We start from the raw sequence: 26,043 nt of genomic DNA on the forward strand, positions 1-26,043 counted from the left end.
GTTAATTCTTTTATGTGTTCTACCCAAATGAAGATCTTTGGCTCATTGTCTGCTGATGCTTCATTCTGAGCTGTATCCTTAGCTTTTTGTTTTGTAGTGATTTGCAATTACCTTTCTAAGTCCTCCTCAGTAAGATCAAGGATCAAAATGAAGCTTTCAGCATTAGTCTGCAGTATAAATTAGCCAGCCAAGCTAGCCAGTCCCTTAGTGGGATGTAGAAATGGAATAATAAAACATTACAGAGAGGGATCATGATAGAATTTTTTTTATTTCTGGTGAGGCCTCAGCTGGTGGACAATGCTGTGAATCACCATTCAAGAAATATGCAATGAGAATAAACAGGATGATTACTAAGGTGTTACCAAGTATAAAGAACTTCAGTTATGCATACAACTTGGAAAACTTGGTTTTATTTTATTTTATTTGACCTAGACCTTGACCAGTGAATAGTGTTGTTTTTCATGGTCCACAAGCAGACCATACCATACAAAGTGCATTATGTAGCAGAACAGAGTGTTACAGCCTCAAAGAAGGTGTAGAGAGATCAAAATTAAAATTAACATTTAAGAGGTCCATTCAAAAGTTTGATAAGAGCAAGGGAAAAGTTGTTCTTGAATCCATTTGTATACATATATCTTCTGTCTGAGGCTGTAGGTGGGGGTGCAGGGGTTGGGGGGGGTTTATGTTATTATATTGGTTGCTTTGCCAACGCAGCAGGAAGTATCGATGGAGTCAATGGTTGGAAGGTTAGCTTGCGTGATGGACTGGACTGTGTTCACAATTCTCTGTAGTTTCTTGTAGTCTTTGGAAGAACAGTCGCCATACCATGAAAGGTTATGAATTACCTAATCGAGGCTTTCAAAGTGATGAGATACTTTATTTTAGGAGAGAAAATAATCTTATGACATGTGGATCAATAACTAGAGGTCATAGATTCAAAATCGTTGGCAAAGGATCTGAAAAGCCAAAGAGAAGAAATGAAACTCAAGAGATGTCAGGATCTGAAACATTCAACCTGAAAAGTAATTCCATAATAATGTTAAAAGAGAGTTGGACAGATGCTTAAGGGTGAAGAGATTACAGAGTGGTAGACATAAAGCAGGCATGTAGAACTAAGCACAACTGTTCGTTCTGAAAGCCAGCACAACAGGCAAAATGGATCCACAGTGATCTCCCTCTCTTCATGAATTTTAATGTTTCAGTCCAAAGAAGTAACTTTTATTTTTGATGTGGGACATAAAATTTGTGTTCATGAAGTAAGAGATGTTAGTGCTGAAAACTGTAATATTTTCAAATGTGTAAGCTAATGTCAATACAGAATAATATGATCAGTTTTGGTATATTAGGTGAAATTCAATGTCATCCTCAGAAAACATCCTTAACCTATCAACATGACCATAGTAAACCAGCCATGCTTGATGTCTCTCTGAATAAAAAGGCAGCTTTACTTATGAATATATGAATGAGAAACAGGAATGTGCCGCTTAGCTCCTTGGGATTGACCTGCCATTACATAAGATCACGGCTGACCTGCATATAGTCTCAACTCCACATACCCCTTCCCTCCAAAATCCCTTCTATCCCTTGTTAGTCAAAAATCTATCCAGCACTATTTCAAATATATTCAAAGACTGTGATTCCCTGCTCTTTACAGAAGAGTGTTGCAAAGACACACAACATTCAGAGACAGAAAAAATTATCACTGCCATTTTCAATTTAAACTATCTTGTTTTCAAACTGTGCAGAAGAGTCCAAGTGTCTACTGTAAGGGAAATCATTATTTCAGCATTCACCTTGTCACATCCCCTCAGGATCTTACATGTTTCAAGAAAATGACCTCTCATTCCTGTAAACTCCACTGGATGCAGGCTCAGCCTGTTCAAGCTTTCCTCATAAGTTAATCCTCTCAAACAAGGTATGATTTGAATGAACATTCTCTGCACTGCTTCTCAGGCGTTTCTGTCCTTGTTGCGCAAGGAGATTGTAGTGATTGGAACAAGGTCAGCCAGTTGGACCTCACTGTATTATAAGTTCCCTGAGTGGGGCTGGTAACCCAGTCCTGATTGACATATATCAGAGTGTCTGTTCACTCCAGGAGCCAGCTCTGAGCTGACTGTGTCATGTCAAGAAAAAGGTAGTGAGGACTGCAGATGCTGGAGAAGTCAGAGTCAATAAAGTGTGACACTGGTAAAAACACAGCAGGTCAGGCAGCAGCTCTTCTGATGTTGCCTGACCTGCTGTGCTTTTTTCCAGTGCCACACTTTATCGACATGAAAGTAAAAGGTGACTTAGTGACAGGATTCTGGCCTTTGTGGAGTTACTTCAGAAATCAAAATTATACACAAGTCTCCATCAGGTCTCACCAATGTCCTATAAAATATTTTTTCTATTCTTTCCACCAAAGGGGACAGTTCATATTTTCCTCAGTTTTTCTCCAATCACTTAAGATATCTGTGAAGGGTTATGTTTATGTTCTCATCACAGCATATTTTCTTCCTCACTTTGTGTCATCAGCAAACATTGTATTGTACAGTTGGCTCCATGATCTATTTCATCAATGTACATGGATGAGCAGATGATCAGCCTCCTCCAAAGATGATAGAATCACACAGTCAAAAAGAGGCCCATTGAGTCTGCATGGCCAAATGTATACTGCTTTCTACACTAGTCACACTTATCCACACTAGGCTCATAGCCTTGAATGTTATGACACTTTTTCCAAGTACTTTTTCAAGGTTGTGAGGTTTCCAATCTCAACTTCCTCTCTAGGCAGTGGATTCCAGATCCCAACCATCTTCTGTGGAAAACATATTACATCAAATCCCCTCTAACCTTCTATCTTTCACTTTAAAAATTATCCACACTTTTCTTTGAACTTCAACTAAAAGGAACAGCTGCTTTTTATTCACACTGTCCATGTCCCTTATAACCTGATACAATTCTATCAAGGCCTCCCTAAAACAGCCCAAGCTTATCCTGCCTCTCTTCAAAGCTGAAATGACCCATCCCAGGATTACAAAGATGGAAACATAATAGGAGCAGAAGCAGTCTATTCAACTGCTCGAATCTGCTGCACCACTCAATATGATCATGGTTGATCATAAAAGCTCAACACCCTAAATCATGCCCTTCTCATATCCTTTTATCCCTTTAGCCACACGAGATATGTGTTTCCTTCTTGAAAATGTATAAGGTTCTGACTTCAACCACTTTCTGTAGTAGTGAATTCCACAAGTTGACCTCTGTCTGGGCAAAGAAATTTCTCCTCATCTGAGACCTAAAAGGTTTATCTCTTATCCTTAAACTATACTCTCTTGTTCCAGACTCTTCCACTACCAGGAACATCCTTCCTGCATTAAAACTGTTTAAGTCCTAGAATTTTCTAAGTTTCTACAAGATCCCCCTCATTTTTCTGAACTCCAGTGAATACAATTATAGCTGACTCAATCTCTCCTTATACATCAGTCCTGCCATCCCAGGAAACATCTGGTAAACCTCAACTGCATTCCCTCTTTAGCAAGGGCATCCTTCTTCAGATAAGGAGACCAAACTGTGAACAATATTCCCAAGTGTGGCCTTCTTTACTGCCTGCTGTGCCTGTGCACTTACTTTCAGCGAGTGGTGAATGCTTTTTCTTCAAGATGGCAGAGGCGACAGGGTAGGAAGGGTTCGGGCTCCCAGCCCATTCACTTCCTATTGCATGTCTCACTGCATCCTTTTTTTTTAATAACATTGAGTGTAAGATTATAAGAACATAAGAAACAGGAGCAGGAGTAAGCCATCTGGCCCTTCGAGTCTGCCTGCTATTCAATAAAGTCATGGCTGATCTTTTTGTGGCCTCAGCTCCACTTACCCATTCTCTCACCATAACCTTTAATTCCTTTAGTATTCAAATAATTATCTATCTTAGCTTTAAAAGCATTCAATGAGGAAGCCTCAACTACTTCACTGGGCAGGGAATTCCACAGATTCCCAACCCTCTGAGTGAAAAAGTTCCTTCTCAATTCAGTCCTAAATCTGCTCCCCCTAACTTTGAGGTTATGTCCTCTTGTTCTAGTTTCACACGCCAGTGGAAACATACCCTCTACCTCTATCTTATCTATTCCCTTCATAACTTTATAGGTTTCTCTAAGATACCCCCTCATTCTTCTAAATTCCAATGAATATAATCCCAGTCTACTCAGTCTCTCCTCATGAGCCAACCCCTTCAACTCTGGAATCAACTTAGTGAATCTCCTCTGCAACCTCTCTGGTGCCAAGTAAGGAGATCAAAACTGCATGCAGTACTCCAGGTGTGGCCTCACTAGCACTCTAACCAGCTGTGACATACCCTCCCTGCTTTTAAACTCAATCCCTTTAGTAATGAAGGACAAAATTCCATTTGCTTTCTTAATTACCTGTACAAACCAACCTTCTGTGATTCATGCACACGCATGCCCAAACGCCTCTGCACAACAACATGCTGCAATTTTTACCATTCAAATAAGAGTCATTTTCACTGTAATTCCTACCAAAATGGATGACTTTATATTTATTAACATTGTACTTCATCTGGCAGACCTTTGCGCACTCACCTAAACTATCTATGTCCCTCTGCAAAGTTTCACAGTCCTCTCCACTTTGCTCTACAATTCATCTTTGTATCATCCGCAAACTTTGACACACGACACATGGTCCCCTACTCCAAATCATTTATGTAAACTGTGAATAATTCAGTCCCAACATCTGATCCAAGGCACACCACTAGTCACTGATTGACAACCAGAAAAGCACTCATTTATCCTCACTCTTTGTTTCCTGTTAGTTAACGAACCCTCTATCCATGCTAGTACATGACCCATAACACCATGCATCCTTACCTTATGCAGCAGCCTTTTGTACAGCACCTTGTAGAATGCCTTTTGGAAATCTAGATACACATCTATTAGGTCCCCGTTGTCCGCCGTACTCGTAATGTCTTCATAGAATTCCAGTAGATTGGTTAAGCATGACCTGCCTTTCATGAACCCATGCTGCATCTGCCTAATCAGACAATTTCTATCTGGACATCTTGCTATTTCTTCCTTGACAATAGATTCAAGCATTTTCCTCACTACAGAAGTTAAGCTAACCATTCTATAATTCCCCACCATTTGTCTATGCCCTATTTCAATAAGGGTCCTCACATTTGCTGTTTTCCAACCTGCTGGAACAAGCCCCAGAGTGCAGCCAATTTTTGGAAAATTACCAAAAGTGCATTTGTTATTTCTCTCGCCATCTCTTTTAGCACCCTAGGATGCATTTCATCAGGAGCAGGAGACTTGTCTATCTTTATCTCCATTAGCTTGCCCAACAGAGTATGTCTTTCGTAATAATGAGTGTTTCCAGGTCCTCACCTGCCTTTGTCTTTTTGTCAATTACTGACACACTTATTCATGTCCTCTACTATGAAGACCAATACAAAATATCTGTTTGATGCCTCAGCCATTTCCTCATATCCCATTATTAAATCCCCCATCTCATCCTGTAAAGGACTTATTTTTAAATTTTATTTTCCTTCATTTAACTTTTGAACCAAATTCATTTTTCCTTCTTTCTGTGGCTGCGGTAGTGGAGAAAGGTTATAGGGAGCTGTTGACTGATGGATCTGCTCCATCCCTCATTGCCAAGGCAGTCCTGGTTTGAATAACTGTTCCAGTAATGATGGACTGGGGTCAGTTCTTTTCCTTTGGTGTTTCGGTGGTGTCTGCAATGGCAGAAGAGTGCATGATTCTTCAATTCTCAGGATGGGGTCTATCGGTCCACGAAAGTTGAGAATGGGCCTCAGTCCTCGAGAGTTAGAGCAGTCTCCTGGCTATAGCTACAGCTGGAGTATCAGTGGCGGCATTCGGAGTCCAGTCCGCAGTGGTGAAGCTGCCTCAGTGTGCTTCCTCTTTGGCTTTGCAGCCTCAGGAATAGATTTGACAGTTGTGGAGTAAGGAATGTCCTGTAACCACTTAAGAAATCAAGAATACATGGTTGGAACAAAAAAGGAAATCATACTTTGCTTTGTATGTATTATATCTTTCTTTATAATTTATGTAATTAAAATTGTGTTGATTAATTATGGTGATTTTAATACATTTTACTGTATTTTAATAAATACGTTGGGTCAAAGAGTCATACAGCACGAAAGCAGACATTTCAATCCAACCAGTCCATGCTGAACATGATCCCAAAATCAACTAGTTACACTTCCCTGCTCCTGGCCCATATCACTCCAAAACTTTCCTACTCATGTACTTATCTAAATGGCTACATTCTCCACTTGCTCAGGCAGTTCATTCCACATGCAAACCAACCTCTGTGTAAATAAATTGCCCCTCATGTCTTTTTTAAATCTCTCTCCTATCACCTTAAAAATGTGCCCCCTAGACTCCAAATCTCCCATCCTATGGATGTAACAATAAATCACAATACTATACTAGCAGTTATGTGTTACATTGAACATCCCCCGCTCTCAATTTACAACTACTCAAATAACAAGCTGCCTTCTTAATTTTGTGACCAAAGTAGATAACCTTACGTTTATCCACCTTATACTGCTATTGTCTTGCATTTGCCTGCTGCCTCAGCCTGTCCAAATTACATTGTAACATTTCTGTGTTCTCCTCACAGCTCACCCTTCCACCTAGCTTTGAGTCATCTGCAAATTTTGAGACTGTACATTCAGTCCTTTCATCTAAATTATTAACATACACAAGTGAATAGCAGGGGTCCTAGTACTGATCCCTGCAGTACACAAATAGTCACTGTTGGCCATTCATGAAAAAGATCCATTTATTTCTATTCTTTGTTTCTTTGCTGCTAACTGATTTTCTATCTAACTCAATGCACAATTCTCAATCCCATGCATTTCAATTTTACACATTAATATCTTATGTGAGACGTTGCCAAAAGGCTTCTAAAAATCCAAATAAACCACATCCACTGGCTCCCCCAAACAACTCTACACATTACATTCTCAAAGAATTCCATTAAATTTGTCAAGCATGATTTCCCTTTTGTAAATTGTTTTCTAAGTGCTCTGCTACAAAATCCTTGATAATGGACTCTAACATTTTACTCACTACAAATGTCAGACTTACTGCTCTATAATTCCCTGTTTTTATCTCAACTTCCCTTTTAAATAGTGTGGTTACATTAGCTACTATCCAATGAACAGGAACTATTCCATTGTCTAAAGAATCTTGTAAGATTAGCACCAATGTATTCAGTATTTCAAAGCTTACTTTCTTAAGTACTCTAGAATGTAGATTCTCAGACGATGAGAATTTATAAACTTTCAATCCCATCAATTTCTCCAAAACCATCTCACTAAACCCTATGTTCCCCATAATTTCTAGTATGCTATCCAAGTCCTCCTTTATGAAGACAGAAGTGAAGTGTGAATTTAGTTTGTCAGCCATTTCTTTGTTATCCATTATAAATGTCACTATTTCTGACTGTAAGGGATTTGCATTAACTTTTTCTGTTTACATATTTCTAAACATTTATACTCAGTTCATACTTTCCCCGCAAGATCACTCTCCTACACTATTTTACCGTTCTTAGGCAATCATCTGTTCCTCCTTTGCTGACTTCTAATCTGTTCCCAATCTTCAGGAAATTTCTTCAAATTTATATGCCCCATTTTATCTTCTAACACTATCTCTTACTTCCCTCAAAAGCCTTGGTTTGGCCACTGTTGTCTTTTCACACTTGCACCAAATAGGAATAAACAATTTTTGTAGTTTACACATTCACTCTTTGAATATTTGCCATTGCCTATCTACTATCATTCCTTTCAGTAATATTTCCCAATCCATTATAGTCAACTCATGTGTTTCCCTTTATTAAGTTTCAGGATCTTAGTATCAAAATCAATGAGGTCACTCTTAATCTTGATGAAGAATTGTATCATATTATGGTTGCTCATTCTTAAAGTGTCTCTCATAACCACATTACCAATTATTCCTCTTTCAGTCCCTTCTCACCCAGACTAAGATGCCTGTTCTCTAGTTAGTTTCTCATTATATTGGTCCAAAACACAATCTCTTATATACTCTGGGAATTCCTCCTCTTTGGCACTGAGATTAATTTGATAAGACAACTCTACATGAGATTAAAATCATTCATAATTACAGATATTCCTTTACCTCATGCATCCCTGATTTCCTGTTTAATGTCATTCTCAACACCACCACTAATTTTCTGTTTTTTCTATCACCCCCATTAATTTTTTTTCGCTCCTTGGTATTTCTCAGGTCTACCCACAGAGATTCTACATTGTCTGAGCTAATATCTTTCCTCAATATTGTGTTTACATCATTTTTAACCAGTAATGAGATTCCACTCTCTTTTTCTTTTAGCCTATCCTTCCTAAATACTGAATACTCCTGGATGTTCAGTTCCCATCCCCGGTCACCCTGCAACTATATCTCTGTAATCCCAAATACGTGATACTCATTGATATCTTGTTACGTGATTCATTCATCCACTTTTGTTTGAATGTTCCATGCATTCAGCACAAAGCCATAAGGCATGTCTTTTTAACATTCCTTGTCCAATTCCAGGCAACGTCCTGGTAAATCTCCTTTGCACCCCCTCCAGTGCAATCACATCCTTCCTAGAGTGTGGTGAGTAGAGCTGCACACAATACTCCAGCTGTAGTCTAGCCAAAGTTCTGTAAAGCTCCAACATGATTTCCCCACTTTTATAATCTAAGCCATGACTGACAAGTGTAAGCATCTCATATGCCTTTGACTACCTTATTAACCTTTTCTGCCACCTTCAGGTCCATAGTATAACAGATGCCAGGCTTCAGTGAATTCAATTCACTCCACTTGATATGAAGAAACAGCTGGAGGTAGTGGATACTGAAAAGGCTACAGGCTCTGACAAAATTCTAGCAATAGTTCAGAAGATTTGAAAACTGCAGAACTTGCCACACCCCTAGCCAAACTGTTCCAGTACAGCTACACCATTGGCAGCTAACTAACAATGTAGAAAGTTGCCTAAATATGAACTCAACACAAAAAGCAGGACAAATCCAAACCAGTAAAATACCTTCACACCAGTTTGCTCTTGATGCTCTGAGATGGAAAGTGATGAAATGTGCTGTAAAACAGTACATGTTTAGCACTAACCTGTTCACTTGTGCTCAGTTTGGACTTCACCAAGCCACTCAGCTTCTGACCTCATTACAACCTTGGATTAAATGTGAGTGAAAGACCTGAATTCCAAAAGTGAGGGGAGAGTGACCACTCTTGACATCATGGCTGCAGTTGACTGAGTGTGGAACCAAACAGCACTAGCAAAACTGAGAATCAGTGAAAGTTTTAGTGAGAACTTATACCTTTCAGAGTTCAAACAACACCATTTCTTACATTTCATACTTTTACTTCCATCAGAATATATTTTTAATTCTATTGATTGCATTAAATTAAAATGCAGAAAGGTAGGTCCAAAGACAAAAAGATAGTTAGCTAAACAAATAGAACATGTGGTTCTCATAAGCTAACTCTTAGAAAGGATAGATCAGTAAGATATTTTGTCAAATAGTTAGCACCACATACAAACATGTTGTCAAGTTCATGCTGATAAATAAAAAGCAAATAAGCTGCTATAAACAAATGAATATAAGATCTATCAAAATGCTTGTTGATTTTTAAGCATAAAATGTAATATCTTTTAAATGAACCTAATAAAATTGAAAATAAGGAATTCACGGTGGTTTGAAGGTGTTTCAGAACTAAACTATTATATCATATTGAAACTGAGCACATAACAGCTGGAGCTGGAATCACATTACAACCAATACATGCTCTAAAACTTCGTGCTTTAGAACCAGTGTCCCCAATTCGTTAATCGTTATAGTGAATTTGTGTTAATGAAACGCATGTCATAGCAGAGCGACCTGTATATTGTTTTGTTAGGACAAACATACCTTATGCTCCTTCTTGATAAATTTCTGCTTCACTAACACTGGCATAGTGGCTAGCACTGCTGCCTCACAGTGCCAGGGACCTTGGTTCAATTCCAGCCTCAGGTGACTGTGGACTTTGCACATTGTCTGTGTGGGTTTGCTCTGGTTTCCTCCCACAGTCCAAACATGTGCAGGGTAGGTGGATTGGCCATGCTAAATTGCCCATACTGTCCAGGGATGTGGAGTTTAGGTGGATTAGCCATAAGAAATACAGGGATAGAGAAGGGGGTGCTCTTCAGAGGGTTGGTGTGGATTTGTTGCAAATAGTCTGTTCTCACCCTACAAGAATTGTATACCAACACGTATAATTTTATAATTTTATTTTGTACTCAATAGCCATTAGAAAAAATACATAATACGTTTGGGCAGCATGGTTGCTCAGTAGTTAGCACTGCTGCCTCACAGCGCTAGGGATCTGCTTTCGATTCCAGCCTCAGGCTGCAAGATTTTCCTGCACGTGCCCTGATTTCGACCCACAATCCAAAGATGTGCAGATTAGGTGAATTGGCCATGCTAAATTGCACATAGTGTTCAGGGTTAGGTATGTTAGGGGAATGGGTCTGGGTGGGATACTCTTCAGAGGGTCAGTGTGGACTTGTTGGGCCAAAGGGCCTGTTTCCATACTGTAAATAATCTATTCTATTCTATTCTATAATAAATGTAAACCAATTTCAAATTTTTATTGCAATCTACCTATTATGACATGTTACAACATTAATTATCTTTAGAGCAGGGAAAGCAGCTAACATTTAAACAAATGGATTGCTTTGCAATGGCTAAATAACTGTGATTCAATTTGACCCTTAATTATTCACAACATAAAATAACAATCCTTAATAAGCAAATCCCTAGTGTCTCCCTCAAGTGGTGGCACTTGTCATACAGAACTCACTCCCACTGCCACCTCCTGTACTGGCTTCAAGATAGGCCACAATTAGTTGCAGAAGAGGTCAGTCAAATTTGCATGACTATGAGAAATTGTTCACATTGAACGTAGCACATGATTAACCTTTATATCTGGTTGCTATTTGTACAGTAATTTGAATACTGAGAAAACAGAATAGTGATTTTAATATATAGTTACAGTACATAAAACACATAATTATACTCTTATCTTTTAGTACCAAAGAAATATTTTGTAGACATAATATATTTTGGGTGGTTCACTATAATTAAATTGGAAACTCCTAAAGGCCAGTATTTCAATTCTGCAGGAAGTTTGATCAAATTTTGAAGATAATGCCATTGTATACATCATAAACAGTGTTTGTATTATGACTTGTATTATGTATTATGACTTCCACATATCCATTGACCTGGCAAGATGTAGCAGTCAGGTATTAAATTGTAGGTAACCAACATCTGCTAAACTAATAGTTGGCAGAATTATAGTGGTGTCAATTTAGACTAATTTTTCAATCTCTGTTTATTTGCAGTATGTTATTATCATTGCATTCCACACTATGAGCAATTAGTGCTTCTACAAAACCAGCTGGTTTAAGCAGTTTTGATCAATAGAATTAAATAATATCCATGCATTTCACATTTTGCACACTTCAAAGTGTGAAAGACATAAGGACTACAAAGCTGCAAAACAATATTTACTACGGAATCAGAAACACCCACTATCAGTTATGGTTAAGGGGAGAACTAAACTGACAGGCACAAATCACAATGGACATTAAATGTCATGATAATTTACATTAACATGGAGCACTATGTTTGTGAGCAATAGCAGTCTCTCTCCAAATGTTATTTGTGCATTTTGTCTTAAAGATGTGGCCTATCTTGTTGGGTTTGAATTATGTCAACAATGTGATAAAGATTAATAACACCATGTTTTAAACAGATTTGCAATTGTCTTGACAATATTTAGTCATATAGATCTGATATGGAACATTTCCTGAATGCTAAGTCTGTAGTTTTAATCACATGTAGGATATAGACATAGCAGGCAGATCAGTACATGTCTATTGCCCTGAAGAAGACAGTGGTGATGTGTCTTCTTGAACAGCTGTGATCTATGTAGACAGGGTACACCCAAAGTACTGCTATGGAGGTAGTTCTAGAGTTTTGGTGCAACATTTTAGTAATACATCCAGAAAGTGAATAACAAACCATGTGTGCATAACAAATCATGTATACATAACATATCCTGATATAAACATCAAAAATGACCCCCATCTTGTTTTCTCTACAAATGCTGTTTAACCAACTGAGTGTTCTAAACCTTTTTTCTATTACTATTTCAGATTTCGAGAATTTACAATATTCCGTGCCACGTACTGCAAAAGTACTTGCATGGAAAGTCTCACACACAAATTCCATAAAGAACTGAACTGCATGAACAGTTGGAATGTGATATCCAATTTACTTCTCCATTCACTTTCTATAGCCTTGCATTCTTTATTTATTTAATAATTATATGTACACTTTCTTTTTGAAAGATACGATTGATGCAATACTATATTTATGAATAGACCACTATCTTTATTCAGCATACTAGACAAGGTGGCATTCCTTCACTGCTGCAAACTCCAAATAAATTATGTGAATTATATGGATGAACAATGGTTGTATACAATCAACAGAAGGATCTAATACATAGAGGGTATCTATATGTGAAAGCAATATAAATAGACTTTGGTCCCTGAATTTCAATAAGCACCAGAAATGACAAACAGCAGAAGATTTGATGTTCTTGTTATTGTAGCACAAAATTGACAAAGCTGCAATCTGAAACATGACTTCACATTCAAAGTCATATCTATATAGTCAAACTATTAGTTTGAAAACAGTGGTCAAAACTTGTATTGTGCATTTATGGATAAAAATATTTCAGTATGCAACAGAAAATAAGGAGTGACAAGCATGAAAACAGGAGACAATGCAAATTTTCCACATTTAGATCTTCAACAGCAATCAGAGGTCCAAACCTACAATGCAGTAATTTTCACTGAATGGTGGCTCAGTTAGTGAATGTTCACCTGCAAATTGAAATATCTCAAAATCCTCTGCAAACATATTGTATTTGGCAAATCTGCAGCTTCTAATGTCACTCAGCAAAATTTGCTTTTCATTAATTTCAAGTAGTGAAAATTTTAACCCATTAGCAATAATTAGTGGAATATATCTGACTGATTATGAGATGATTCTTTATCTAATCATATTAATCTTACAGCCAAAGTGCAAGTACTTAACAACTTTCAATTATTCATCATTAATTCCAAACCATCGATTGCTTTGTTGAATACTACTGTTTGACTTGATTGTAAATTTCAATACTTAAATAGAATAACAATCTAATCACCAAATACACAAATAGCTTGTACAATATGATTTTCTTGCATAATTGATCAAATTAGTTAAATCAAATTCAATGTTCTGACTTAATTAATGTTTCAGCAGTTACAGGCCTGAAATGTTAACTCTGTTTCTCACTCCGTCGATGCTCCCAGACCAGCTGCACGGTTCCAGGATTTTTGTTTTTTATTACACATTTTCATCATCCACAGTATTTTGCTTTTGTTTTCTGATATAACTAAACCATTACAGATGCTTTGGAAAAAGAACATTCTGAAAGATTTCGAATTGAGAAACAACTCATTGAAATATATATGTCGGGGTGAAGATAGATTGACCTTTATCAATCAATGTCTATAAATTTTTCATAGGTATCAGTTGTATTAGATTCTTTGAAAATAGGTAATAATTTAATAGCATACAATGCAATGAGTATGTAATTTCAGTACTTTCATAAAACTTGCAGAGGAGCAGTCATCAATAGATGTAAAATTTTAACAATTAAACCAAATCCTACCAAATAAATCAACCTGAGCGACAACAGGAACTTGCCATATGGCATCTTAAGGTCATTACCCATTACCACAGGGAGGATCAGGTTTCAGGTTCAAAGATAGTAAAATAGTCAAAGACCTGAAAGATTAGCTCTCTAACTCTCTTACTGACTCCACAGTTGCTGCCAGATCTGTTGACTGTTTCTAATAATTTCTGTTCTCATTTCAGATTTACAGCATCTATGGTGATATATTTTTGTGCTTAAAATAATATTGTTCCAAATTGCATTTAAAGATATTTAATAACACAAAATGTACATATGAACACATGAGTTAGAAGCAGGAGGAGGCAATGAGTCTGCCCTGCCATTCAAAAAGCTTGTGGTTTCTCTGATTGTAGCCTTAAATCTCCATAACTATCTATCCCTGATAATCTTTCATCCCTTTGCTTAACAAGAATTTCTCTACTAACTTAAAAAAATTCATGGATATTTCTTCCATCTTGTTTTCAGAAAGAGAGATCCAAAAATTGATGACCTTCTGAAAAAAAAAGGTCACCTAATCTGTTATTTTTAAATTGAAGATCCCAGAATTTTGAACAGTGACAGCTAGTTCAAGATTCTCAAGATTGCCAACCCATTATTGCTTTGCTTAGCAGAGCAAATTCAACTTATCATGCAACCAATAAAAATAAGGAGAGATAGTAAAGGATTGATTTTCAAAAAGATTGTGTAAGAGTTTGCAGATACAGTAATAGCAAAGCCTTCTCTCACAGGCAGAACTGCAAGAGAAGCAGTAAGTGGCGGTTGAACCAAGCTCTAAATCCTGTGAAACATTGAGTCCTCAAATGTAAATTGTTGCTATTAATATTTCATTAGCTTTATTATGAGGAGACATTGAAAAGTACATCCCAGTTAGAATATACCTGAAGTTCTCAGCAGAAATCAGATTCAGTTCCTTGGAAGCTCTGATCTAACAAGCTGCATATCCTCCCCATTTGGGCATTGCAGGGTTTGAAAAGTGGTCAGAACATTTCTAGCAAACTGCAGCTGGTGATAAACCTAGATGACAGTCTTAGCAATTCTTTGTCCTCTTTCTAGTAGTGGAAAAGGGGTAAATTTTAGCCTAGTATGCCCCTGTCCAATCACTATTTTTCCTTTAACTGGGAGCATCAATAAAAACAAAGTCGTATTGAGAATGGTGAAAACCTGACAAAAAGATAAACTGCTTAAAATAATTAGAAGACCAGACAGCAGGTTTGGAAAGACAGAAAAGTCTCATTTCAGGTCAATTTGATCAGAACCAGGTAAGTTAAAACGTACTAGACGTCAAGTAATTAGAGGCAGTGAGGGTCAAAGGTCAAGAACAAAAGGCGAGCTCTGAGATAAATGATTTTAAAAATGAAGTTGCAATAGGTAAAGGAAGAAAAGAATGACAATGCGAATGGCAAGCGATTGAACCGCTTAAAGCACATTTTCTTTTCCTTGTCATGTTTAAGGATTAAGTTTAGTCAGGGTTCGATTGGGGGGAAAAATCAGATTAACATCCGTCATCTTTTGACCATCTGCGCACAACGTTAAAACACAGCAAACAATTACAAGAGGAATGCGTGGCACTGTTGGTGAGCTGACACCACACGATTTACATCACTTTAACCTGCGACGTACTGAGGAATCGCGCCGTTCTCTTCGCTGCAAGGACTTCAATCTGTACTCATGCAGAACCTCAAACAGGGCCATCTTGGGCCATCAATCATTTCCAGCAGAGGCTGCAATTGGTTACAATGCACCAGCTCAGATATTTCTCATTTCAGCATCATATACCCAATTTTGACCAAGTGCACAACGAGTTAGTGTCGTCAACATTAGCATCTAATTCAGCAAAGGAAAGCTCTTGCAGTCAAATGCATGCGCTTCACTCTGGGGTGGGGGCAAAATCTTCCTCCTTTCCAAGTTGAAACATACCCCGCACTCTGGCCTTGGGAGTATGACGGCGTAGGTTCCGCGAATATAACCAGCAGATTAATGTCATCAATCTATTAGTCCTTGTCCAGGGAAACTGATTTGTCTTTGCCAGTTTACAAGATTTCTGCCAGCGAAGATTCGAAACAATATACCCACAGGTTCATTTCACCACCACGGCGAGACTCCCCGTCGGCAAGATAGTAATAAGCTGTCAGAAATAGATTACCGACAGTCGCCGCGGAATACTTAAAGCAATAATGCGGTCGGTAGCTTTATTAATAAATCATAACTTCCAATTAATGTCAGAAACCGATCATTAGAAACCAACAGATTTTCAAGTCCGGGGGGAATTCGATAACAATTTAACTTCTGTATCTTAGTTCAGTTGGGATAAAATGGAAATGCATCAGCAATTTACTCTCAATGAGACTGAGCCTCCTGGGTGTATAAAACCGATTGAATTTTGCGTTAAGATGTGCTGTCGTTGCGTCAAATAGTTGTGATTGGAACACGGTGCCCTCTGCTGGAATTAGCACCGCCTTCTCATGTCACTTGAACAACAATTGAATGAGGCAATGTGGTTCCCATTGCAGATACACCTTCCAACATACCACGACGGCCTCATCACCCGGGGGTCACTGAATTTCTCTCCGCTATATTGGAACTGCCTTTCTTTAACTGAAGATTTGAATACGCCAAAACAAAACTCAAACGCGCCTTGAAATCTGCTGTGATTTGCAGCAGCGTCTTTTTTTTTGTGAATTGTTGCGACACAATAATATTTGACCACCTCAAATTTGAAGATGTAAGCAGTTTGCTCAATGGAATTATTTATTGAAAGAAGCATTACTTACAGTTTATCAAGGACAACGTTATTTACAGTAAGATCCAGCTTCCTTTTAGGTACTGGCTTCCTTGTGCTGTATCCATGATGTGATGACCACACAGTCTATCCCAATAGGCTGGACTTGCTGCAAAACTAGATGCATTTTTAAAGAATAGAACAAAATATTTAAAAAGAAACTAAAATTCCCCAAAACATAGCTGAGTAGAAGTACTCGTGTTCATGTACAATCGCTTTTGCAATATTTGTTTGCCTACTGTGCTTAAGTCTCAGAAACTGCAAATGCCATTTCAGAGACAGTAGATTATATTAAGGCAAAACATTTCTAATTATAGTAGATGGACGAGAGAGACTCATTGTAAGACAATATATTAAATTAGATTCTGGAATCGGAGGTTTTCTTTTTTCATAAATTAATATCTTATGTTTCCTTCGCCTGCTGTCGTTCTACTCACATACAATCTCTACATGTCACTGCATAGTTTATCACCTTTTTATTATGAAAGCTTTACCAGACGCAGTCACTACATTGAGTTAACATTATTACCTTTACAATGATTGTTCACAGAAATTACAGAATAAATATGCACACTTCGAAATCTTTGTGTGTTTGAGAGAGAGAAAACATTAAAAGTGCTTCTTACAAAGCTGTTAGTGGTGTAAGCATCAACATTGACGAGCTTTTTTTAAGAAAGTGCATTGTTTATAATAAAATCTTGGCGTCATATTCACAAATTGAAATCCGTAGATGCGTCGTAGAGTTTTTTTTATATTCCCCTCTTGAATATAATATATATTTATATATAATATATAAAAAGAATTAAATAACACTGAACGATAGAGCGTTGCAGTCACTTTAATTACCAAGTTTACTTCTTGTCATTTGAGCGAGTTACACCCCGGCAGTTTTACACATGCAGCAAGACTGCAGTCAATGTTTCACAAATTTTGCCCTCGGCGTTCATTTGGGTGTGAGAGGGAGAGAGCAAGAGAGAGGCTTCACTTCCTGCCAAATAAAGTGAACAAAGTCGCTGCCAGTAATGAATAGGGTTATTTATATGACGGTCGATAACCAGCCCTCTATATGACTACAGACGGCACAGTCAGTTCTCGTTACCATAAAAAAATATGATTGATATCATTGCTGGCTAAAGTCTGCAAAGGCACTTTATTGAATATGATTTGAATATGGCCTTTCGTCCAAAGCAACCTAATGAGGGGGGTGGCGGATAATTTCCCTTTACCTTCTAAAACATGCTGTGATTGGGGTTCGTTTCCGTTGGTATGATATCTAAAATCGGTATGATGTCTTCTCTAGTACTTCGAGGTAGTCTGGCTTAGTTTGAAGTTTGGCCCTTAACTCGAGGTATTCGCTCTGGGTTTGCTCAGGGTATCCCCGTCCAGATGAGCCAAAGAGAATGGTTTCTTTAAACCTGGCATCTTGCTGTAAGTCAGGATATTGCATGCCAGGAGGGTGGACATGTAGCTCTTTTAACTTGGGCACGGTGCCATAGAGACAGTCCACAAAGCCAACCGTGTGAGCTGCTCTATCTCTGTCCAACACAGTGGGATAAATAACCCCATTTTCTGGAAAACTTGCAAAATCGTTAGTCTGATTAATCGTAACTATGGTATTAAGGTTGCTGTTGGACAGTGACGTTTTCCATTCCTTGTCTTTCTCCAGAGTTTTGTAATTAGTATTATTTTCCTGAGTCTCTGAGAATTCCTCCTCCATTTCTCCCTCACGTGGTTTATAGATAGGATTGTTGCACATTTGAGTGACGGGATGGGGGATGTAGTCGTAGACGTGGCTGGCCGCTTTCTCGGGTGAGTTGGCAGCTCTCTCCTCGAAGATTCTGCACTGCATTTGCATACCAGTCAGGTCTACGTCCTGCCGTCTCCTGAAGGGCGATTTCTTACGCCTCCTAAGCACGAAAGCAAAGAGACCCGCTGCAATAAATACAGCGGAAATGAAAATGATCAGAAGGCTCAGGATCAGGACTGAAAGGGGAATGGCGCCACCTTGCGAGGAGAAGCCGAACCCTGTGGTTGTGGAGATCACATTACCATTCCCCCCGGAGCCTGGCACGGCCGGAGAGGCAGCGGCATGTTTCAGTTCAGGGCACAACACCTCGTAGTCGACCATTTTCAGATCCACCCCTCTGAGGAACTCCGGCGTCTCGCACAGCACGCTGCCAATCAGTTTAACTGTGCTGATCTTTTCCACCCATTGCTTGAGAGCAATCAAATCGCACGAGCAATCCCAGGGATTCTGGTTCAGATCGATCTGTACAATGGAGTCCAAATGCTCGAGCACTCCACTCACCGGCAGATACAGAAAGTAGTTATTTCTCAGGTTCAGCCTACCCAGAGAGGTGCCCGTGAAAGCGTCCGTGGGTAGAGTTCGGAGAAGATTACTGTTGAGAAATAATAGTTTAAGGTTGGGCATCAAGCTGAAAGACGCTGGTTGGATTTCTCTGATGATGTTGTATTCGAAATATAGGTACTCTAAACTTTGTAGCCCTCTGAACATGCCGGGGGTGAGACGTTCGATTTCGTTGTTGTTCAAATACAAGGTCTTTAAATTTGGAAGATTCATGAAAGCACCATCTTGAATATATGACACGCTGTTGCTCCCCAAATGCAAAAGATCCAAACTGGAGAAATTCCAGAAATCTGACCTGTAGATTTTCTGAATTAGATTATCAGTTAAATACAACTTCTTAGCGTTCAGCGGCCTTGGTATTAGTTCAGACATATTTTGGATCGCTTTATTTTTGCACTGTACTGTCAAACCCAGATCATTGATATGTAAGCTACAGGAACATTCCGTGGGACAGATGATAGGGATGGGAGGCCTGGTCTGGTAGCCTGCAACTATAGGCTGATTTTGTCCCGAATACACACTGCGTAGAGTTGGCTGTGCTTTTAAAGTGTTTGGAGTCTTAGTTGCTTTTGGTAATTTACCTGATGTCTTGTATTCAACAGAAGAGGCCGTGTATGTCACCGATAAAGACATAGAGGAGGGTTTGGTAGGCCATGCATTGTCGTTACTGGAAGCAAGCTGCGGGATTCCCAAGCTGACCTCTACCTCTACACTTGAATGGATCGGGCACAATTCACTTCTCCTGATCTCCCTCAAGTCCTTGCCATGGAGATGGAATGGTGTCTCACACGTAATTTCCCCGACAAGAACTGTGTATGGTATGCTTTCTAGCCAAGACTTCAGTGGCATAATTTCACATGTACAGTTCCATGGGTTCTCCTCCAATTGAATCTCCATGAGGCGCCTGCCAATGTATTCCAGCGTCCCCGCATAAGACAGTGACTTTAACCTATTACCACGCAGATCGATGTGGGTTAAGGAAACCGCCCTGAAGAGATTGTGCGGTAGAAGTGGTATCAGATTGTCATTGATAATCAACACTTTCAGTCTATTGAGGTTCCTAAATGCACCGCCATCAATCCTCTTCAGCACATTGTAGTCGGCCTGTAGATACTCCAAACTCTCCAAACCCAAGAATGTATCATTTCGAAAAACCTCGAGTTTGTTTTCATGTAAATATAAGCGTTTCAGAAGTTTCATGCCATTAAAGGCACCTGCCTGAATGTCCTGCAGTGCGTTGTTGCCAAGATTGATTGATACTGCGTTGGTTAGAAACAGAAAACCGTTAGAATAGAGTTTCCTCATAGAGTTTCTTTGTAGGTAAAGTTTAAAAGGTCTCATCCATGACTCGGTTATCTGACTAATATTTGTAAAACCTTTACTTTCACAGTGTATTTGCAAAAAACTCTCCTTTTCTTCGCAGTAGCATGGCTCCATGCAAGGTTCATCTAACTCTTTCGAGTCCTCCATTAGTGGAATCGACGTACTCCATCCTAGAGCTATTGTGCTTAAAAGGGTTATCCAGAACATCCTTATGTTTTTGTTTCTCTGTTCAGCTGGAGGTACAGCAGTTATTAGGCGTAGGGGAACTCCTGGAGATGCAATGACTGTACATAGAAGACACGTAGAAAATGGCATTAGATTTCAGAATTCCCTTCAGAAAAACACTGAATCCTAACAAATTGGATTCATCATTTTCAATGTAGATACCCCAATCATACATAGAGACATCCCCTACATTTCTCCATTAATACAGAGTATTCTACGTAAGAATGTTGTGTACCTATGTCAATACCAACGAAACAAAGGCACGAATATGTTGCAGCAATTTCTTGGAAATATGAAAGGCATTTGACAGCATCCGAGGCGCATACGAAGATAATGACATTTCTGCACTGCCAGAAGCTGGGGATTGATTACTGTTTCTCATTTATTTTAATTGATTTTTTTATTTGTTTTTTTAAAAAGGGAGACAAACAGGAAATTGGCGAATTGCTCCTGAAGAAAAATACGTCTGAACGTTTGGTGATGTCCAGTCCAGAGGGTGCAGAGAATTAGGCTACACCGTGTGTTGCGAACAGCCAAATCTGTGCATTGTCCTCATTGTTCTCCTTGTAATAAAAGCACTCTGATTTCTCCCAATTTAATCCAATCATGTGCACTCTCTAAACTGGAGTGACAGACACCAACCTTATGATTGCTAATGTGAAAACTCATTTACTTTGGGGCGGGGCGGGGACCTGTCAATTTAGAGGTTTGCAAATTGCAACATATAAACATTTCCCACATAACCATCCTCAACTGTGGAAGGACTGAGGTCAAACACAGCAGAATGCCACTAAATCAAACCCCGGTAATCTGATGGTTTATTGTGGTGCCTACATTTGCAGCCCCATTAGTGACGTCCGTGAATCAGCTCGGGCTTGGAAAGGATCTTGCACATCCTTAGATGCTGTACTGACCAGCTCTGTTTTATTAGTTAGAATCAGAGAAAAGCCGATTTTGCGCATAAATATGACAGTACATTGTGTCTAATTTAATCACGGATTTGCTTATTGTAATCTCCCCACATTAAGGTGAAACGCTGACAGTGACCATGGATTTTAAAAAATCGGTGCTTTTTGCTATATTTCACTTACACGATATACAGTTGAACAAGTTCTGTGTTTGAATTTGTTTGCTTTTTATAAAGCAAACAAAATCCCTTAACCTGCGCTGGAAAGCAATGCCAACTCAGTAAATAAACTCGAAAGGTTAATGACAAGGAGCGAAAAATCGGAACAATGCAAAGGGAAGTTCAAAAATAGAAATGCTGTTGAGAGGAGGATTAAGTGTGGTACTCGGGAGTGGAGAATAGAGAGAGGTAGACCGGGAAAGACACAAATTCCAATAAAGGCATTTAAACAATCTGTTACTGTCTTACCAAACAGATACAATCATAACATTATTCTATTAGGAACAACGCCTTCAAGAAGCCTCAGTCAAATAGCAGCCCGACCACCGAATGTTTCAACACAATGTGTCTAAAGACTCCAATACAGCAGTCTACTTACCGTCCGTAGCCGATTTTAGTTCAAGAAGTGAAAAGAGTTGAGGATTTGCTCGAGCTGCCTTCACTCCCGCTGTTGAAGAGTCGGAGGAAAATGCCGACGTGATAAGAATGTAAGTGCATCTTTAGAATGCAGCTCGCTCCCCCTCCTGCTCCCGCTCTCTCTCTCTCCTGTTTCTCTGCCTCTTCAATGATGGCTGTGGAAAGTCTGCCTTTAGCTCACCCCCAAGCTGCAGGGACGGTTCGAGGCTGCTGCTTTCAGCCAGTGCACCAGTACATTTGGGATGCTCGGTTGCATCGGAAAATCACTTGCCCCCGATCAGTCTCTTGATGTTTTTTTTCCTTTTACGTCATGGGATGAGCTTTGAGGACTTAACGGCTGAGTGAAGCGAGCCAGGAGTGTGTGTGTATGTGTGAGAATGTGTATGTGTGTGTATGTGTGGAGGGGGTGGGGGTGGCTGTAGATGCGCTTGGCACTAACGTTGGGTGGGTGTGCTAGGAGCACATTCACTTCTGGTTTCTCTCAGGAGAATTTCATCAGCTCAGTCCTTTTCTTCCCTTGCTCCGAACTCCTCTTCTTCGGGGGGGGGGGGGGGGGTGGAGAAAGGAGCGGGAAGAAGTCAGCAGCGCCCAGAATCGCATCCGTTTTATTGGGTCACCGGCGGTTTTGTGTTCGAGCGGAGGATTGACAATGAACAAACAGGCGTAGACCGTAGACTGGGGATGGCGGGGATTAGATCCAGAACCGTCCGCTCGGAGGGAGACTCAGTAGGTTCCAGGCGGACTCCGGTAGATTCCCCTCCACCCCCACCCCTCTCTCCGCGCTTTCCAACAGCAGACTGACAATCACAGACAGCCCGCAGCACCGCACTCTTCCGGATTTAATCTGATTTATTTATCTCCCACTGGCGCGTTGCTTGGTTTCCCCTGCACCAAACACTCACCGTTTTAAAAAAAAACACGATGATGACAGCTCAACGTCGCCTTCGCTAAAAATAAAACCCCCGTTATCCTGGTCTTTGGCGTGTGGGCTTGCTGCTCAGGGATTCGGGCTCATTACGATCACCAGAATAGTTTGTAATCTCTCTCTGACCCCCTCCCCCAACCCCTCCCCCTCTCCTCCAGGATGCTGTTCAAATCCTGACAGGGCAAGAGTCGGAGGGAGGCTTAAAGAGGCCGCGCTCTGGCCCCACAGTGAATTCAGACAGCACCGACTGAAGTGGGACGCCACCCCGGCTGTGTCCAGTTCCAGCCCCGCCTCCCCACTGAAGCTGCACAGCGTCCGTTCACACAAACCGACTCCCGGGGTCATCCAGCAAAACTCCAATTCAAGATGGTCGGCACTTTCTGCACCGCTCCTGCGGTGCTTTGAGACACTTACTTTATTCTAACATGCGTCGAATTGTGCGAAACGACTGGAAAAGACTTTCTGGATGCTCCGCTCCTGATTGGTTAACCGGAGAGCAGCTATCCCTGGGACACGCTCTTCCTTAAAGGGGTCGAGACTCCAAGCTTGAGAAAACTGCCTGGAAATCATCGCTTTCTGGCGCAAAGCGCCTCCGGCGTGACTTCCCTGAACCTGGCGGTGTCTTGCTCCGAAGTGAAGGTGCCACAAGGAATGGCGGTGACTGCAGTCAGTGCACCCGGGCTCTGGGGTGTACTCCACTGGCCAGGGCGCCTCCGCGCCCCTGAAACCATTCACTGCCAGATAGGACCCGCTCCAGCACTAGAATGGCAAGAAGCCATTCCCGACATGCTGACGCTTTGACCGAGCCGATTAGTATGCAGCTTTTTTTTTCAGCTGGACTATGACCTCGTTCGCCCCCGCCCCTCCAATCTTTAGAGGTGTTGGGGGAGGGAGGGAAAGCCCGTTTATAATGACCGTGTGCCAGTTTAGACAGAGCGCTTGTCTCAATCACAGCTCAGTCCGGCAGCTGCAACACCATATCCATCTATCCCAAATGTTTATTTCTCACACCTTGGGCAAGAGATTTGTGAGTAAGCTGGGGGATAGTGAACTTGGGGCTCACCGAAAGGTTATTGCTTTTCCCCATATTTAAAACAAAAACATACGTGTTTTTTTAAGAGAGGTCACAAATTATAGTGACTGTAAATATTAGGTTTCATCGCAAACTCGGGTGAACAGCAGTGGCCAGGCTGGGGGCTAATGCTTTCCGTTCAAGGGCTAAATGTCTCCATAAGTAAAAAAAAGAGCAAAAATAAACGCGATCCCCTCCTCTCCCCCGGAACCCGCGAAGACGGCAGATCCCCCACTCCCCCGGCACATTCAGCAAAATATGTTTCTCACAGAGAGGCGGTAACGCTCACTCTCACGACCTCGGTGATTTCCCAGTTTGATGGGTTACTTTCGAGCAGGGCAGCGCCCCAGAGTCTGCGCGGAGGTTCTGTTTTTCTGCAGAAGACGTTTTGTAGTGGCAGAGAAATCAGAGCAGAGGAGCCATCAGTGAGGGATCGGTTATTCCCATCATCCTTTCTCTTCCTCTCCCCACAGTCCACGCGGATGTCTTTACTTAGCAAATGAAGAAATCCATTGTATCGAAGAGCGAATGACTGTAGCGACGGGAATCACCCGTTATATGTTTTGGAAATAAAACTCCCTTTCATTTCTGCCGATGAGAACTCAAGTTTTCTCTCGGTTGCAAGAGCGAAGGCCAATTCAATACCCTTAACCCGATCAGTAACTCACGGAGGAATTCAAGCTTGAACTCTAGATCTTTATTTGGAGATAGGTGCATGTTGACGGAGACTCAAGACATGCTACGTAATTTCAAAATAAACACATGCAGTAATGTTCGATTTTAATTTTGAGGTCTCCGCTGTATTGATTTAAGTAAAACGCTTTTTTGTTGTTGTTTTGCAAGTGTGTTGAGTTATTTACTGTTTTATTATCGGTGTTGACTGACTGAGCAGTGTTAGGGAACAGTAACACTCGAGTCGGATCTAGGGAGCAGAGTGTGCCGGTGCGCACAGATGGCGCTGTGTCATTCCATTTGGTTTTGAGGGCGATCAGACTTGCAGATGTTAAACTCACTGACCATCTGAAGTAAACCTCAGCGGACTCATCCTCTACCTCCAGCGCCAGAGCCAAGCTACAGCGAAGGGGCAGGTTGTCCATTCACAGACACACCGTGTAAGGCGGAGTTTTAGCTGCAGGTGATGTGTACAGCCATTCCTGATGTGAAGCTGATCGCTCCTTTCCCCCCACATCTCTGCCAGTTTGATGAATAAGACCTCAGACAGAGGAGGACGAAGTCGCCGGTGCATTCTCAATTTGTAATGGGGAGCACGATGGTGTGGAATCTCCTCACACTCTCCTCTTTTAGATCAGTCTGGTTTATCAGCGGAACGATAATCGCCGTATAGACGTAAATAAGCATGAAGACCAGATTCATCAGCCATCGGATCAGAAGTAATTAACTCAAGTGCCGCCCCTGAGCCTGGAATGGGAATCGTCCGAAACAGAAAGACAAAATTAACACCACAACCCCCCAAAAAGCAATGAAAACAACAAATTGGCTCTCCCGTCTATTATTTTCACACAAATATGGAACAACACATTAATAAGCCCGCCAAGTCCTTCACCCAGTGGTGATATCTTGCACAGTGCCTGCTGGGTTCTGGTACAGAGGAGAGTGACACACATAGAATTGCCAAGCCTCCAAGCGTTGTCATGAGGTCTTCAGACACTGAAGGTTAATCCCCAGGAAACTCCAGCGGGCAATTGCTTTGAAAGAAAAACAAAACAATTTCCCCCATGTCTTACTTTTACTTACTTATATTTCATCTTTTTTTTAAGGTGATGATTGGAAACACTGAAGCAGACAACGAGGATTCTTTCAGCGAATGAGGAAGGGCGAGGAAAGTCAATAATTGGAGCAGTCGTTGGGTGGAAGGTGGGGGAGGTCGGGCAGTTCAGTATGCTCAAGCAGTTAGTAACTAGATACGCTGTGTAGGTGTTTGTGTTTTAACATTGTGTTTTCTAGATATGCAATGGTTT

At 40.5% G+C, this 26,043-nt stretch overlaps 1 protein-coding gene across 4 annotated transcripts; it reads right to left on the reverse strand.

Moving 5' to 3' along the window:
* Positions 1 to 291: 291 nt before the first annotated feature.
* Positions 292 to 25,711, reverse strand: slitrk3a (SLIT and NTRK-like family, member 3a). 4 transcript variants are annotated; one of them, XR_006313391.1, is made up of 3 exons: positions 22,030 to 25,711; positions 9,147 to 9,319; positions 292 to 956 (listed from the first exon to the last, which is right to left on the reverse strand). XR_006313391.1 is itself a non-coding variant. In XM_043702147.1 (2 exons), the coding sequence occupies exon 2, from the start codon at positions 20,504 to 20,506 to the stop codon at positions 17,882 to 17,884; it is 2,625 nt and encodes an 874-aa protein (XP_043558082.1). In that variant the 5' UTR covers positions 20,507 to 20,583; positions 23,407 to 25,249; the 3' UTR covers positions 12,672 to 17,881. The 4 variants fall into 4 exon arrangements, 3 of the variants coding, with proteins under 3 accessions (XP_043558082.1, XP_043558081.1, XP_043558080.1); XM_043702147.1 differs by lacking the exons at positions 292 to 956; positions 9,147 to 9,319 and adding an exon at positions 12,672 to 20,583 and having other exon boundaries at positions 23,407 to 25,249; XM_043702146.1 differs by lacking the exons at positions 292 to 956; positions 9,147 to 9,319 and adding an exon at positions 12,672 to 20,583 and having other exon boundaries at positions 22,970 to 25,249.
* Between the last annotated feature and the right edge of the window lie 332 nt (positions 25,712 to 26,043).

The sequence above is a fragment of the Chiloscyllium plagiosum genome, chromosome 13 (genome assembly GCF_004010195.1).
Source record: "Chiloscyllium plagiosum isolate BGI_BamShark_2017 chromosome 13, ASM401019v2, whole genome shotgun sequence".
Classification (NCBI taxonomy): Eukaryota; Metazoa; Chordata; class Chondrichthyes; order Orectolobiformes; family Hemiscylliidae; genus Chiloscyllium; species Chiloscyllium plagiosum.

Excerpts from the sequence above, each read along its gene's own strand:
- slitrk3a (XM_043702147.1), bottom strand. The coding sequence starts at position 20,506 with ATGTTCTGGATAACCCTTTTAAGCACAATAGCTCTAGGATGGAGTACG.